The 16,672-nt window shown below is 44.7% G+C and overlaps 1 protein-coding gene across 4 annotated transcripts; it reads right to left on the reverse strand.

Annotated features, from left to right (window-relative positions):
* Nucleotides 1-1,531: 1,531 nt before the first annotated feature.
* Nucleotides 1,532-15,815, reverse strand: ZNF789 (zinc finger protein 789). 4 transcript variants are annotated; one of them, XM_069486514.1, is made up of 5 exons: nucleotides 15,672-15,815; nucleotides 9,578-9,655; nucleotides 6,449-6,575; nucleotides 3,822-3,935; nucleotides 1,532-2,658 (listed from the first exon to the last, which is right to left on the reverse strand). In XM_069486514.1, the coding sequence occupies exons 2-5, from the start codon at nucleotides 9,608-9,610 to the stop codon at nucleotides 1,646-1,648; spliced, it is 1,287 nt and encodes a 428-aa protein (XP_069342615.1). In that variant the 5' UTR covers nucleotides 9,611-9,655; nucleotides 15,672-15,815; the 3' UTR covers nucleotides 1,532-1,645. The 4 variants fall into 4 exon arrangements, with proteins under 4 accessions (XP_069342615.1, XP_069342614.1, XP_069342616.1 ...); XM_069486513.1 differs by lacking the exon at nucleotides 15,672-15,815 and adding an exon at nucleotides 10,495-11,032; XM_069486515.1 differs by lacking the exons at nucleotides 3,822-3,935; nucleotides 15,672-15,815 and adding an exon at nucleotides 10,495-11,032.
* Between the last annotated feature and the right edge of the window lie 857 nt (nucleotides 15,816-16,672).

Consider the following 16,672-nt stretch of genomic DNA (forward strand, 5'->3'; position numbering starts at 1 on the left):
TACCTTTGGTTAAAGTGCTCCCTCTGCTTGGAAACTTAGCTCCCATTCCCCAGCCCCTAAACCACCAAATCAACAAAGGAAAAACTCCACTCATAAAACAGTTTTAAAATATTGCTTCTCAATCATTCTGCCCCCAAATATTTGCTGAACTATATAGCACTGTCTTACTCCAATAGGGCTGCTACAACGAAATACCTCAGACTTGATAAGTTAAAAAAAAAACAAATTTATTGCTTACAGTTCTGGAGGCTGGGAAGTCCAAGATCAAGGTACTAGGAGATTCCATGTCTGGTGAGGGCTGGCTCTGCCTCAAGGATGCTGTGTCCTCACATGGAGGACAAGGGAACTCACTACAGCCTCTTCTATAAGGTCACTAATACCATTCCTGAAGGTGAATCACTTTACAAAGGCCCATCTCCTAATACCATCACATTGGGTATTGGTTTCCAACATATGGATCTGGGGGTGGGGACACTAACATTCAGACCATAGCCAACACTACCTTTAGGCTTACCATGCAAACTGTTACATACAATGAATGTGCATATGCCATCTCTGACCCCTAGATTGTAAAGGGTGTCTTAGTCTGTTCATGCTGATATAACAAAATACTGTACACTGGGGACTTGAACAACAGACATGTATTTTCTCACAGTTCTGGAGGCTAGAAATCTAAGATCGGGCCAGGCACGGTGGCTCACACCTGTAATCCTAGCATTCTGGGAGGCCGAGGCGGGAGCATTGCTTGAGCTCAGGAGTTGGAGACCAGCCTGAGCAAGAACTAGACCCTGTCTCTACTAAAAATAGAAAAGAAATTAGCCAAACAACTAAAAATAGAAAAAATTAGCTGGGCATGGTGGCGTGTGCCTGTAGTCCCAGCTAGCCAGGAGGCTGAGGCAGGATGGCTTGAGCCCAGGAGTTTGAGGTTGCTGTGAACTAGGCTTATGCCATGGCACTCTAGCCCAGGCAAGAGAGTGAGACTCTGTCTCAAAAAAAAAAAAAAAAAAAAAAAAATTCCAATCACTGGCTGGTTGAGAGCTGCTCCCAGGAAGTGTTACTACCCGACAGGCCAAGAGGTGCAGACACTGCAAGTCAGATGAAGCCTACAGGAAGGAGTAAGGCTGGAGGGACATGGGCAGGGCACCCACAGAGTGTGCTACAAACACTGACTTGGACTCTTACTAGAATCTACTAGCACATTAATTTTACTTTATGGATAAATTTTAGCAATTCTTCCTCCTCACCACTTACTAGCGAGTAGCCCTTAGTTTGTCTGTCTTAAGTCTACGCATTAGCAGGTCATTTTTCTATGAAACCCAGGAAAGGCATTCTTAAGTTGTTACAATGCATGAAACGGTCCCCAGCCTAGAGGACTACAAGGTAAAGCTTCTATGCCTCCCTTCTGCCTTAACTAGATTGGGGAGAACGAGGGTATAAAGGGTTCCAGAGAGAGCAGACACAACAGCCTATTAACATTTTCTATTAAGTAATTCTTGGCTACCGCAGAACTTTGGCTACAAAAAGAGGGTCTCCAAAGAAAAACCATTTCATTTCTGTTTATTGCATTTCATGAAACAATCAAGTTATACACACTTGCAGTACATGGTAAGTCCTAGTCGTTAAATGGTATCAGTTCCAGCTAATATCATGTAGACATCTGTCCTTTGTGAGTGCCCTGATGCTTAATAAAGCTTGTGTGCCACTTGAAAGATTTTCCGCATATGTCACATCTAAAGGGTCTGCTTCCAGTATGAATAACCTGATGTCGAAAAAGATTCCTCTTAAAACTAAAAGTTTTTCCACATTCTCCACATTGAAAGAATTCCTCCTTCGTGTGGGTTCTTTGATGCTGAATGAGATCCACATTCCGGCCAAAGGATTGTCCACATTCACTGCATTTATGGGTGTTCGGTTTACTGTGAATTTGTTGATGGCACATAAGCGTTGAATGCCGACCAAAGGCTTTTCCACACTCAAGGCATTCGTGGGGTTTTTCTCCACTATGGATTAACTGATGTCGAATAAGCGTTGAATTCTGACTAAATGTTTTTTCACATTCACTACATTTGTAGGGTTTTTCTTTGGTATGAATCCGCCTATGTTCAACGAGATACGCGAGCTGACGGAAACACTTTCCACAGTCAGGACATTTATACGGCTTGCTTTGCAGGTGACACTGTTTATGGACAATAAGAGCTGATCGCTGTTTGAAGGCTTGCCCACACACGTTACACTCAAAGGGATTCTCGAAAAAGTGAATTCTTTGATGCTGATCAAACCATGCCTTACGCCTAATGACTTTTCCACATTCACTGCATTCGTAAGATTTTGCTCTTGTAAAAATTTGTTCGTGCCTCAAAAGCAAAGATCTTTGATCGAAGGGTTTCCCATCCTCATCATATTTGCCCTGCTTCCACCCTACTTGAGCATTCTGATCTTGAAGAAGGTTAAGGTTTTGAAGGAATCCCTTGTGGTAGTCAACACCACCAGTAGGAAGGGCAAGCCTGCAACTGTCCACAACTTCTTTACATTTGTGCAACTTTTCTGAAAGTTTCTTGGCTGTTTCCTGCATCACCACTGACATCTCATATGACTCTAAATCTTCGGAAACTTTCTGCTTTGGAGTTAGCATTGTCATCTCGTACCTGGCTTCAGAACCTTACAGACAACAAGAAAAGATGTAAATGACCTGTTCACTGCAGAGGAAAAAAAGGAAAAGCACCTACTGTTAGGATATAAGATAATCAAATGAAGCTAAGAAGTGCTCACTTGTTTACATCCTCAGACTCAAGAGGCCCCAATTCTCAATTTCGGAGGACTGTCCACTGTCATAATAAAAAGAGCTCTTGGCATCAACAAGCCCACGGAAAATGAACACGAGTATGTGGCACAGAAAGCAAGAGAACAAACCCATCACCGTTATTGGAAAAACAACTCACTCCAGGTACTCAGGAGGGTCACATAAATGTTGGAGAGGTAGCATCCTATGCCCTGAGATGCATGTTTTTAATATTTCTGGCTGAAACAAGGCCTTAAAAATGAGAAAGTATAGGATGGAACAGAAAAAGAACCAGAAGGAGGCAGAGCCAAAGCCAACTGACTAGCACAATGGGTGTCAATCGGGCATGATTTTGCCCCCTGAGGTTTTGACAGTATCTGGAGACATGTTCGGTTGTCACAACTGGGGGTTTCTACTGGCATCGAGTGGGTGAAGGCCAGGGATGCTGCTAAACATCTCACAATGCAAAGGACAGATCTCCCACCCCCAGGAATCAATCAGCCCACAATGTCACTAGTGTCCAGGTTGAGAAAACTTGAAGGAGAGGGATGTGAAAAACAGTTGAAGCAGCATCAGGACATAGTAAGTAGGAAAATGTAGATATGTCAAGAAATACTGAGGGAAAATGAAAAGCAAAATGAAGCAAGGGAAGAAGTGACAGCAGAGAGAAAGGATAAGTAAAAAGAGTAGAACAAAGGAGCATCTAGGTGGCCTCAGAGCTGTCACTTGGAAAACACGAGAGCAGCTGCCTCAGAAGCACTTTATCCTGCAGGGGAGAGAGAGAGAGGACGAGCTTTGCAGACCTGAAGTCCAATCCCACTGTCCACTCCTAACCGTGTGAGAGATGTCTTTGTCTTTCAGTTGCTTCCTCGGGGAAGGGGGGTGCTGATCTTCCTCCCACCCTCACAGGGCAGCAGGGATGAAGAAGTGGGATCACACATGCCCAACCCCTGGCTCAGTATCTGGCCCACAGGAGGACTCCGTGACCATGACTGCCCTTCCTCTTCCTGACTCCACCTGCCTGGGTCTCTTCCTCACCCACCTGGGCAAGCACTACTGGAAGCCTTCCTATTGCCAGCTCTCGGAAGATCCAGGATCCAGGGCTCGTCCCACTGCTCCAGCTGACAGATCACCTCAGGTTTGGGACACTGAAATCCTACTCAGGCAGAAGTAAATGGGATGTGGCTGTTAGTGAGTTACAGGGAGCTGTCCTAGGGCTCAGGGGCAAGCAGAGATATGGGCAGTAATCAAAAGGACAGGTGAGAACAGAAATCGGCACAGTCTTTGTACTTATTGGGCAATCTTTACTAAAAGCCTGAACAATGTTCATACCCTTGGATATGGTCATTTCACTCTTAGAAATATAGCCTAAGGAACAATTGGGACAAAGACGAACATACCAGAGATGTTCAGCACAGTGTCCTAACAGCATAAAACTGGAAGTAAACACAATGTCAATAGGGAATGATTAAATCAAGTGTTGCACATTAATGCGATGAAGGCTTAAGTATTAGGTAGATAATAAAAATCATTGTGTTCAAATATTTATTAAAATAGGAAAATGCTCCCTGTATATTTTAAAGCAGACTACAAAACTCATGGATAGTAGGATCGAAATTTTTTCAAAAACTATGTGTGTATATATATGTGTGTGTATAAGGCAGTAAATACTGTTTGAGCATCTCTAATCCAAAACTCTGAAATCTGTAATGTTCCAAAAACTAAAAGCTTTTCAGCACTGACATGACACCGCATTTGGAAAGTTCCACATCTGACCTCTTATGGTCAGCTGCAGTCAAAATGCAGGTGCACAACACACAGTTGATTCAGCATCCCCAAAGGAAAAATAAAGTTACTTCCAAGCTAAGTGTTTAAAGGTATATATGAAACATAAATGAATTTGTTGTTCAGACTTGGGTCAGATCCCCAAGTTATCTCATTACATATATACAAATATTCCAAAATCCTAAAGAATCTAAAATCTAAAAAAATCCAAAATCAAAACACTCTGGTCCCAAGTATTTTGGATAAGGGATGCTCAACCTATAGGTAAGTAGACACAGAGGTGGTTAGGAAAAAGTAAACCAAAATGTAAACAGGAGTTATTTCTGGGCAATGGGCCTCTGGGTGACTTTTATTAACTATTCACTGATGTATTTTCCAAAATTTCTATAATGAGCATTACTACTTTTAGCACTAGTAACATTTCTAAAGGAGTACAGTGATATAGTAAAAGAAGCACTCTCAAATGCTACTATTTGATATCCAAAATAGCAGAAATTTTGTTTAAAAAAAATCACTTAATAATCCATAAAGATTAAACTGCCGGACCCTTTAAATCCAAAATTCCAGTTTTGGGAATACATCTTGGGAAATAATCAGAAATTCATATAAAGATTTACAGTCAGAAACATCCACTGGAACATTGTAATAGGGCAAATGATAAACAAACCAACCAACAAACAAAAACGAAGCCAAGCTGAATGTCCCCCAATGGGAAAACGATGAAATAATATTATGGATCATACAATGGAATTATATTACAATCATTTACTTTATCTGGGGGAAAATGCTGATGAAATAATGTTAAGTTTAAAGCAGATAACAGAATTACACATAGACTATGCTCAGCTACTTTTGTAAAACCATGGGGGGGGGAAAAAAGACTGGAAGGAAATATCCAGAATATTAACAGTGGTACCCCTGAACATTTCTCCCTTCCATTTATAGTTTTCCATACCTTCCATGTATTCAAGAATGCTCTTATGATACTTTTATTTTTTCATGTCCTGAGGATACTTGAGCATTTTGTAATGCTTATAAAAGGAAAATTAACATTTAAAAAAATCCAGAAGTGAGTGGATGATCACATAACAGATGATCAAGACTCTGCCAAGAGTGTCAGTGCGGAGATCAAACATAGAGCCCCAGAAAGAAATCTATTAATATTTAATGAAGCAATTCCCACAATGGGAAACTCTGCAGCAGAGTAAGACAAAGGAAGCTCCTAGAAAGATGGAAACAGTGAAGGTTCAGAAATGAAGTCAGTTTAAAATCATTTTCTGGGCACTTGCTAGTCTTGCAAACAGGAAGTTACCCATTTCCAGAGAGAAGAAAAAAGACTTTCAAGAGCATGAGAAGTGAGCCTTTGGAACCTAAATGGCCCATAATCTTTTCAACTCCTAGAGGTCTTGAAGATGTGGAAGATGGGGTGGGAGTGGAAAACAGAGTAAGTGCCTCTGACCCCTAACACAAAACACAACTATTCAATGTCCCCAAACTGAAACCCCTTGGGGCCAGATGTGTTTCAGGATTCAGAATTTTTCCAGACTTCAGAAAGGTGACTTGGTATATATGTTTTATAAAATGTAGCATCCCCTATAGGGTTTGGAGCTGAGCCCATAATCACACACACTGTATTTCTGAGGCTAGGTACATACATATGCACACGAAGGTGGAAAAATAAGGACAATAAATTGTTTCCTATGGGATGAAATCAGGTTTCACTGGCAGGTGACTTCAGGTCAGGGTTTGTAGCCAAGTGAGTTATGAAAAAGCTCCTGGCTTTCACAGCCTTTTCTGATTCTGGAAATGCAGATAAGGAAATGAGGACTTGTGCAAACACTCAGAACACACAGACAAAGCCCTGACTTCAAGCCGAGTCATTACCCAACAAGATCATGTTCCTGTAGTTCTCCAGCATCACATCTCTGTAGAGGTCCTTTTGAGCCCAGTCAAGGTGGCCCCACTCCTCTCTGGTGAAGTACATCGCCACATCCTCAAATGATAGCAACTCCTGAAAAATTGGCTGATAATTATAACTGCAATTCTCACAATAACTTGTGAGCGATGATTTTTATTCCACAAGTGAGGAAACTGAGGTTCGGGTACAGTGGCCTGACCAACGTCACTCAATTCATAAGGAATAGATACAGGGCTCCACTCAGACCTGCTGGCCCTCAGCCCAGACATGTTGTGTTTTCCATTCCACAGGGCCAACAGACTTGTCCGCCACAAGGCCAGATGGTAAAGATTTTAGGCTTTTCAGGCCATTTGGTCTCTTCTGCAACTCCTCAAGTCTGCTGCTGTAGCACAAAAGCAGCCATACCCGTTAGGTAAGTGAATGGGCATGGCTGTGTTCCAATAAAACTTTCCCAACAGGTCCAGGGCAGCTTGCTAGCCCCTGTTCCATACAATCGCACCAATAATCTACTTCTTCTGCCCCAGGTTCCCTCAGGAAACAGATAAGGTCATTGCGGACAGATTACTATGCCGGCTATTTACAAGGGGATGCACAGGCTCCATGGATGTCAACAAGGAATACGGAGGCAGCAGGTGCTGGCTGTCCTGGGGAAGCATCACCCACCAGGTGTGCAGGGGTGGGATAGGGGAGGCGGTTGGAATCCAGAAAGCTGTTGGAGCAGCAGCAGGACTAGAGCTAGGGCTGTAGAGGATGCGGCTACCCCAATCATACTGCCTGGCAGGGAGGGAGCTATGGGAACAGACACCCAACCTCAATTTCCTCCAGGCCCCTGGTCCCCTGCCCCCTGTCCTCTGATCCCTCCATCCCATTGCCAAGGGCCAACCAGGAGCCAGAAGTCAAGAGAGCCCATCACTGGTGAATATAAATGACATAGACCAAAGTGCAGGAGTGGAGGGCACAGCCAGAGCGGGTAAACAGACGTCTCAGCACAGTGCACGTGGTAGGAGTTTACATCTGCAGTTAACTGTGCGGTCCACTCCTGTGGGCTTACGCTAGAAGGTGCCTCACCCTCACTCCCAGGACACGGCAGCCCCTGGAGCAGAGAGGCCTGACGGCTGTCCACCACACTGCCTGTTCTCACAAGACACCGTGTGGGTTCAGAGAGGACATGTGCAGGGAAAGGGCAAACATTCTCTATGAATAAGTGATCCGGAATGGAAATTCCCACCCCCGTCCTGAGAAGCTTCACTTAGGTCCCCTCTGTGGACAGACACTCGAATTTCTCAACCTATACGCCTTTCTTTCCCCTCATCAAACCTGAGTTCTACAGCTTCGGTTTCAGTCCCTTTCTCATCACTGTCCTGAATGTCCCTCCTTTGCCAGAGCTGTCCTGCAGTGTCCTCCAGCTGCCCTAGTTAACCGTCTGCATTCCCTGCACCTATATCAAGGTTAACAAGTGCTGGGGAATCAAATGGCTTCGTCTGCCAAACAGTCATCTCTGTACATTTGTAGCAGAGCCCTGCATGTTCCTCAAAAATTCTTTCTCTTACAATCCTCACATTGGTATTCTACACCTTTATCATTCTCTTTTCTTCAATAAACATTTACTGAGCACCATAAGTTGCTAGCCTTCATCCTATATGCCAATAATAAAATGAACAAGGGCTACAGCTCCTGCTGAGGCCACAGAATGCTGCTACTCAGGTTGTGCACTGCTTAATTCTAGAGGACCTCATTTCCATCAAATCTCTATGAATGGGGCCTCCAGAGTCTCAGGTGACACACGCTCTTCAACTCCTCTCCCCTCCCACCACACTCCCCTAGACAATACACAAATTTTTACCCATCCCTTCTGTCTCCTCCCTTAGAAGAAGAAGGTCACCTTCTCCTAGAAATCACTCTACCTCTACCTCCAACTCCATTCTCTCCATCTCCTCCAGGATCTTACTCCAACTACGATGACTCTTCTTTGTCTGTATCTTTACCCTCATTCCCCTGTCCATGGGCTCCTTCTTAGCCAGGAAAAATGCTAAAATCTCCCCATCTTTATAACGATGTCCCTGTCCCTTACTTCCCCTCGTTCCCACCCTCTCTCCTTCCCTTACGGACCCACCTCTGGAAAGAACACCACACACTCACCTCCCAACCACTCCACACCCCACCATCCAGCTTATACCTCCACCTATCCTCGGAAGCTGTTCTTCTAAGCCCCCCAGAGACCACCTACTCAGGAACACAGGGAAGGGGGCGGCAGAGAAGACTGCACAGAGGAGATGATTTTGGAGTTGAGTCTTACAACATGAGTGGGAGAGTTTGCCTGTGGGTGGAGAGTACAGGATGCACAGGAGGGTGGAACGGAAGATCACTGGCTGTTCCCGCCAGCAGACTCTCTGGCTGTCAGGGAAAGGCAGGTGGAGCTTCATGCTGCCCCAGAGCACGTGGCCTCCCGGGAGCAACACTGGCAAGCTGCTGCAGCCCAACCCCAGCCTGTCCCCAGCTGCCTCTCACAACAGCCGCCGCTACAGCTTCCTAACCTGTCTCCTTCCTGTCAAACTCAGCCTCTTCTAATCACCCTCCTTAATGCTACAAATTCAATAACTGACCTTCCATTGTCCCCTGTATTATAAGGAGTTCTTTATATATCCCCTTCCCCAATCAGATTGTAATCTCCTTCAGGTAAGAGTTCATCTCCCAACGCTTAAGACAGTACCTGGAGAATACAGCGGCAGGTACACAGTAACGTTTACTGACACAAAATGAGCAACTAGCGTCCCGACATGCAACTAGACTCTATGGAAAGGGCTGCGCATGCTGCATTTCATTTAATCCTCACAACTCCTGGTGTCAGGCACTCTGAGGATCCCATTTTACAGACAAGGTAATGGGAGCCAGAGTGCTTATGTAACCCGCTCAAGGGAACACATGGAAACCAGAGCCTGGACTTGAACCTCCCTGACTCCAGAGTTTAAGCTCTTTACATCACACGTTCTAAGAAGGAAAATTCCCCCAATTGATAAAGGTGGCTCAACCTGAGCTAAGGAGTTGTTTGGCAGCAGTGAGTATACTGAGGAAGCAGAGGAGGAACCACAGCTCACCTTCCACCCGGCTGTCGGGAACACAGCTTCCATGGCCTGGTCTTTGACAAGGGGTAGGATCCAGGCTGCCGGGCTGGGCTAGAGGAAGAAAAAGATAACCGGTAAGGCCAGCCCTCACTGAAGCCCTCTCGCTGGGCAGACCAGGCACCAGGAGTTCCAGTGGGGCCCACAGGCAAAACTTACTTAATACAAAGTCACTCTGTTTGGTGTTGGAACATGTGATGAAATGAATGAGCCACTACAATAGTCTTTTAGGAATTTCGAAAGCTAGATCAATTTCTAAAGCTTTATCTTAGGGAACCTGTGGCCCTGTCCTTCCCTGCCCTCCTCCCCAGAGCATGTCCTACAGCACCTCACTGAGAGGCCACATACACAAAGGGACAACAGGAGACCACACATAAAAATAGAACTCTGATCTACAACCTGAAGCCACCAGCTCTGGAAGCCAAACCACAGCCTCTGCAGCCACGGGCCCCAAATCAGGACTTGCTCAGTAACTGCCAGCTTCACCCAAATTTTTGCCCTCCAGCCCCCTTCTACTTAGAACCAACAGGACAAAGTCAAATATGCTCCCCTGGCAATCACACAGGATGCCCCCTTCTGGTTCACCTAGGTAATCCAGTCAGCCAGCTTCCCCAAGCCAAAAACCTCCCAACAGGGCACACCGAGCCTTCCCTTTTTTCACTATAAAGCTTTCCTCTGCCTGCCGTTGAGTATCTGCCAAGCACAGTGATAACGGCCAACTCCCTTGATATAGGGAGCTCTGACACTGCCGAAAATATTCAAAAGCTGGTGCCACAGGCCCCAAAGGGCCTCGTGCAAGCTCGGCAAAGTCCCCTGAAAGCCAGGGGTCTCTCTGCAGCAGCTCCCCCGCGGCCCCCACTCCCCCAAGCTCACTAGTTTCTTTCTCCCCAAACCTGCTGGCGCCTCCGACACTCCGACTCGCCGCCTCCACCCGCGGCAGCCCCGGGGCTGGGGCTGGGCTCCCCTCTCGGTTCCCGGGCCTGATCGGGGCTCTGTCCCCAGCGGCATCGCTCTGCTAGCCCCCACCAGAGAGGGACTTACCAAGCCTTCCAACAGCAGCCTGGGGAACAACCTACCACTCTGCATGAAGATCATCTAGCACCAGCTTGGACTGTGACAATCACAGGGGAACAGGAAAACACAGAACAGCTGCACGACAGGCTCTCAGTGCATCCACCTCTCCACTGCGGGATCAGTCTTCCAAAGTACATCACAAAAGCGCCATCTAGGGACCTCTCCTCACTAAGGAGGAAGAGTTCCCAACAAAGGAGAACAGGTGCACCACAAGCCTATCTGCCCTGAGCTCAGAGAAGAGGTTTCAGATGAGAAGAAACCAGGAAAAGAACTCTGGCAACATGAAAAAACAAGACAGTTGGACACCCCCAAAGGATCACAATCGATCTACAGAAATGGACGCCAACCAAAAGGAAATTGTCAAAATGCCAGAAAACAAATTCAGAACGTGGATGACAAATAAGATGAATAGGATTGAAGAGAAAGTTGAAAACCAACACAAAGAAACCAAAATTAATTTCAGTACATGAAAAAAAAATGGAAAAGTTGCTAAAGAGATAGACAACAAAAGAAAGGATATAACAGAAATGAAAGAGACATTTAGGGAATTTCAAAATACAGCAGAAAGCTTCAACAACAAGCCAGACCAAGCAGAAGAAAGAATCTCAGAGCTTAAAGACAAGGCTCTCCAACTAACCCAGTCAGTCAAAGATGCAGAAAAAAGAATAAATAATGAATAATTACTCAGTGAAATATGGGACTAAGTGAAGTGAACCAACATATGAATTATAGGTATCCCTGAGGGAGAAGAAAAAGCAAAGTGCATGGAAAACCTATTCAAGGGAAATATTGAGGAAAGCTTCCCTGGTATCACCAGATTCAGATATCCAGATACAAGATGGTCATCAAACACTAGAAAGATTCACAGCAAATAGGACATCTTCAAGACAGTCATCAACTTGGCCAAGGTCAAAATGAAGGAGAAAATTTTACAAGCAGGAAGATTAAAGCAACAACTGACCTACAAAGGAAAATCTACCAGGCTAATAGCAGAGTTCTCAGCAGAAGCCTTACAAGCCAGAAGGTTGCAGTGAGCTATGAGGACACTGCCGCACTCTAGGCCAGGTGACAGAGTGAGACCCTGTCTCAAAAAAAAAAAAAAAAAAAAGATGGAGAAATAAAGACTTTTTCAGACAAGCAAACACTAAGGGAATTTGTCACTACTAGACCTGCCCTACAGGAAATACTTAGAACTGCCTTATACGTGGAACAGCACAATAAATACCCACCAACGTAAAACTCCCCAAAGTTAAAGCTCACAGCTCTTGTAAAACAATAGCACAAGACGGAAAACAAAACAAGGTATCATCCAACACGATGAACAGTATCCCACATAACAGTACTAACACTGAACATGAATGGTCTTGGTGTCCCACTTAAAAGACACAGACAGGCTGAAGGGATGAAAAAACACACGCCAAGCATATGCTTTCTCCAACAAACACATCTAACTCACAAGGACTTGCACAGACTCAAGGTAACATTTCTATATACTAATAACAGTCAGGCTGAGAGTCAAATCAAGGACTCAATACCATTTACAATAGCTACAGAGAAAATAAAATACCTAGGAATATACTTAACCAAGGAGGTGAAAGATCTCTACAAGGAGAACTACCAAACACTGATGAAAGAAATCACAGATGACACAAACAAATGAGACTTAATTAAACAAAAAAGCTTCTGCACAGCAAAGGAAATAACCAACAGAGTAAATAGACAACCTATAGAAGGGGAGTAAATTTTGCAAACTATACATCCAATAAAGGGCTAATATCCAGAATCTACAAAGAATTCAAACAAATAAAAAAATGAACAACCCCATTATAAAGTGGGCAAAACACATGAACAGAAGTTTTTCAAAAGAAAATAGAGAAATAGCCTACAAACATATGAAAAAATGTTCAACATCATTAATCATCAGGGAAATGCAAATTAAAACCACAATGAGATATCACTTTACCCCTATCAGAATCACCATTATTGAAAAGTCAAAAAACAATACATGCTGGCATGGATGCAGAAAAAGGAATGCTTATACACTCTTGGTGGGACTGCAAATTAGTACAACCTCTATGGAAAACAGTATGGAGATTCCTCAGAGAAATAAATGTAGACTTTACCATTTGATCCAGCAATTCCACTACTGGGTATATCCCTGAAGGAAAAGAAGTCATTTTATCAAAAAGACACCTGCACCGGAATGCTTACCACAGCACAACTCACAATTGCAAAGATGTGGAATCAACCTAAGTACCCATCAATTCATGAGTGGATTAAGAAAATGTGATATATATATACCATGGAGTACTACTCAGCCATAAAAGGGAATGAAATGTCTTTTGCAGGCCGGGCGCGGTGGCTCACGCCTGTAATCCTAGCACTCTGGGAGGCCGAGGCGGGTGGATTGCTCAAGGTCAGGAGTTCGAGACCAGCCTGAGCGAGACCCCGTCTCTACTAAAAATAGAAAGACATTATATGGACAACTAAAAATCTATATAGAAAAAATTAGCCGGGCATAGTGGCGCATGCCTGTAGTCCCAGCTACTCGGGAGGCTGAGGCAGGAGGATCGCTTAAGCCGAGGAGTCTGAGGTTGCTGTGAGCTAAGCTGACGCCACGGCACTCACTCTAGCCTGGGCAACAAAGTGAGACTCTGTCTCAACAAAAAAAAAAAAAAAAAAAAAAATGTCTTTTGCAGCAATTTGGATAGAACTGGAGACCATTATCCTAAGTGAAGTATCTCAGGAATGGAAAAACAAACATCACAGGTAGGCTCTAATAATTGGGAGCTAAACGATGGCACACATGGGCCAAAGAAATGTAAAGGTCATTGGAAACCAATAATGGGGGAGGGGAGATGGGAGAAAGGGTAAAAACTTTCCTACTGGCTACAATGAACACTATTCTGGTGATGGGCACACTAATTGCCCTGACTTGGCGTGTGTGATTTGGAGGGTGCAGTGGCTCACGCCTATAATCCTAGCACTCTGGGAGGCTGAGGTGGGAGGATTACTTGAGCTCACGAGTTCAAGACCAGCCTGAGCAAGAGCAAGACCCTGGCTCTACTAAAAATAGAAAAAATTAGCCAGGCATGGTGGCATACGCCTGTAGTCCCAGCTACTTGGTAGGCTGAGGCAGGAGGATCACTTGAGCCCAGGAGTTTGAGGTTGCTGTGAGCTATGACAATGCCACTGCTGCACTCTAGCCAGGCGACAGAGCGAGACCTGGTCGAAAGAAAACACAAAGAGAGAGAGAGCGAGAAAGAAAGAAAAAGAAAGAAAACAAGAAAAGAAAAGAAAACAAAACAAAAACTCTGACAGAGCCAAGGAAGGCCATGAAGAGAGGGTTTTCATGCCTGTATGACTAATAACAGAAACTGTCATAATAGAATGAAAAACCCACAACTTTGCACAAAGGCCATCACAACTTTACACAAAAAATACTTTTGCAAGGATATCTACCCTGCAACTACCTGTCCAACCTCTGACTGGCGTCACCCTTGTTATTGATCTTTGTAGCTGAGGATAATTATTTCAAAACAATTATATAATCCTCCTTATTTTTTCCTTTACCTCCCTTAATACACACATAGTTTACTATGGCATGCGAAATCCCAATACAATACTCTGTTCCCAAATATTTTCCTCTTTTAGAAAGCCTCTGTCTCTTATTTAGGTTGACAGGGAGTACACAAGGGATGAGATACAGGTGATTTTCATTTTTTTATGTGTTTTTCTGTATTTTCCTAGTTCTACAATGAACTTCATTTTACTCTCATCAAGCAAATAAACTCACCTACATAATAAATAGGTTTTATCTTTTCTTCCCATTGTCACTGGAGCCATCAGTTTAGCTTGGCCTGAAGACATTAATCTCCATACTTGATTCCCCTACCCAAGTCTAGCTAGCCATTTAGCGCTCCAGGAACTAAGGTCATTTCGGTTAGTCCCATAGGCTATTTCTTTGTTTTTCTAAATCTACTACTACGTATTCCCTGCTCCCACTGCGATCTCCACGCACTAACAAGCCCCTCTACATGTGTTTTGGGGTCCCTCAAACACCCTCTAGTTTGGTCATTTGCTGGAAGGACTCACCAGATTTGACAGCACTAACAATAACGGACTTACTTTCTCACTAAGGATGAATCTTTATGCAAATTCATCTTAATGAAAGCCTCTCACACGCAGTTCACCTTCCCTGAAAACACTGTTCAGAAGACTCCCTCCCTCTTAAGCAAAGAGGCACTTCAAAAACTGTCCTGATCGATGGCTCCAAGGTTGGGACACAGGCCTCCTTTCTTTCATTCTCTAAATGGTATTTATTGAGCATCTACTGTGAAGACCATGCATTTGGAAGTCAGTCTTGTTAATGAAAAATCACACGGAGGCCACGTTTGTGTATACCCCTAGGCCAACCATCACAGCCACGGAACACAAACTTAAAATATCCTGATTTCATCAAAATGCTGTTCTGACCAGGAAGGAAGCTGCAGCTTTTTTCTTGTCGGCATGATAAAAGTGAACCAATTAGCCACAGACGAAAAGCTTGCACAGCTCTCCTGGTCCTAAAAGGAATGGAAGTTTATAATAGCCAATTATCGCTACACTTCCTCATTATGGTTTATAAGGTGCGTTTTAACAGTTCACCAGCTGTTCCTCTGTATGCACAATAAACTCTTAAAACGTTGATGTGATGTGATTTTAACTAAAATGTTATTTCACAACGGTGTGAACACCTTAAACTTGTATCATCTCATCTCGTTTTCCCCTACAACAAAACCAAACAATAGCGTAACCCAGACGTTCATCCTTCGGACTTTGTTCCTCCTCGCTGCTGAAGACCCGACACCGCCGAAAGTATTCAAAAGCTGGTGCCACAGGCCCCGAGAGGCCTCGTGCAAGCTCGGCAGAGTCCCCTGAAGGCCAGGGGTCTCTCCGCAGCGGCTCCCCCGCGGCCCCCACTCCCCCCAGTTCACTAGTTTCTTTCTCCCCAAACCTGCTGGCGCCTCCGACACTCCGCCGCGCTGCCTCCACCTGCGGCAGCCCCGGGGCTGGGCTCCCCTCTCGGGTTCCCGGGCCTGATCCGGCCTCTGTCCGGGCCGCGCCGCTCCGCTAACCCCCACTAGAGGGAAAGAACGGATCCCCGGCTCCGGCTCCGCCTCCCCGGCGTCCTCTGAGCTTCTCGCCGGCCCCGGGGGCGCGCGGCGAGCACAGCGTCCCGGCCCGCGTTCCCTCTAGGATTGCGGAGGTTTCGCAACTCTCTGGTGGGACGAAGAGAGCGGCGGGCTGGTGTTTCACGCACACGCCCCCTGGCCGGGACCAATCACCGGCCGCAGAGGGCGCCTGGCCCTCGCTCAAGTTTTATTCCCATACCTATAGACGTTACCATATGTTTTTTCCTCCTTATATATACTGATAGATTTGCTAATGTTGAACAATTCTTGCATTTCTGGAATAAGCGCCATCTGGTCATAATATATTTTTTAAATGTGATGCTGGATTCTGTTGGCCATTTAATTTAGTACTTTTACATTTGATATTTATAAGTTAGAATGGTTTGTAGTTTTATTTTCATGCAATTTACATTAAGGCTTTAGTATCAATTTTATTATACTGTTTTTAAAACACTTAACCCTTGTAAATTCAGAAACCGTTGAGAGATAAACTATCTCTTCAATGGAAGTTGTCACCTGCTTGTTGGCCTTAGCATACCTAAATAAGAAAACTCATTAAAACACATGGAAGCTTTTTTTTTTTTTTTTTTTGAGACAGAGTCTCACTCTGTTGCCCGAGCTAGAGTGAGTGCCGTGGCGTCAGCCTAGCTCACAGCAACCTCAAACTCCTGAGCTCAAGCGATCCTCCTGTCTCAGCCTCCCGAGTAGCTGGGACTACAGGCATGCACCACCATGCCCGGCTAATTTTTTCTATATATATTTTTAGCTGTCCATATAATTTCTTTCTATTTTTAGTAGAGATGGGGTCTCGCTCTTGCTCAGG

Source organism: Eulemur rufifrons, chromosome 14 (genome assembly GCF_041146395.1).
Source record: "Eulemur rufifrons isolate Redbay chromosome 14, OSU_ERuf_1, whole genome shotgun sequence".
Taxonomy (NCBI): Eukaryota; Metazoa; Chordata; class Mammalia; order Primates; family Lemuridae; genus Eulemur; species Eulemur rufifrons.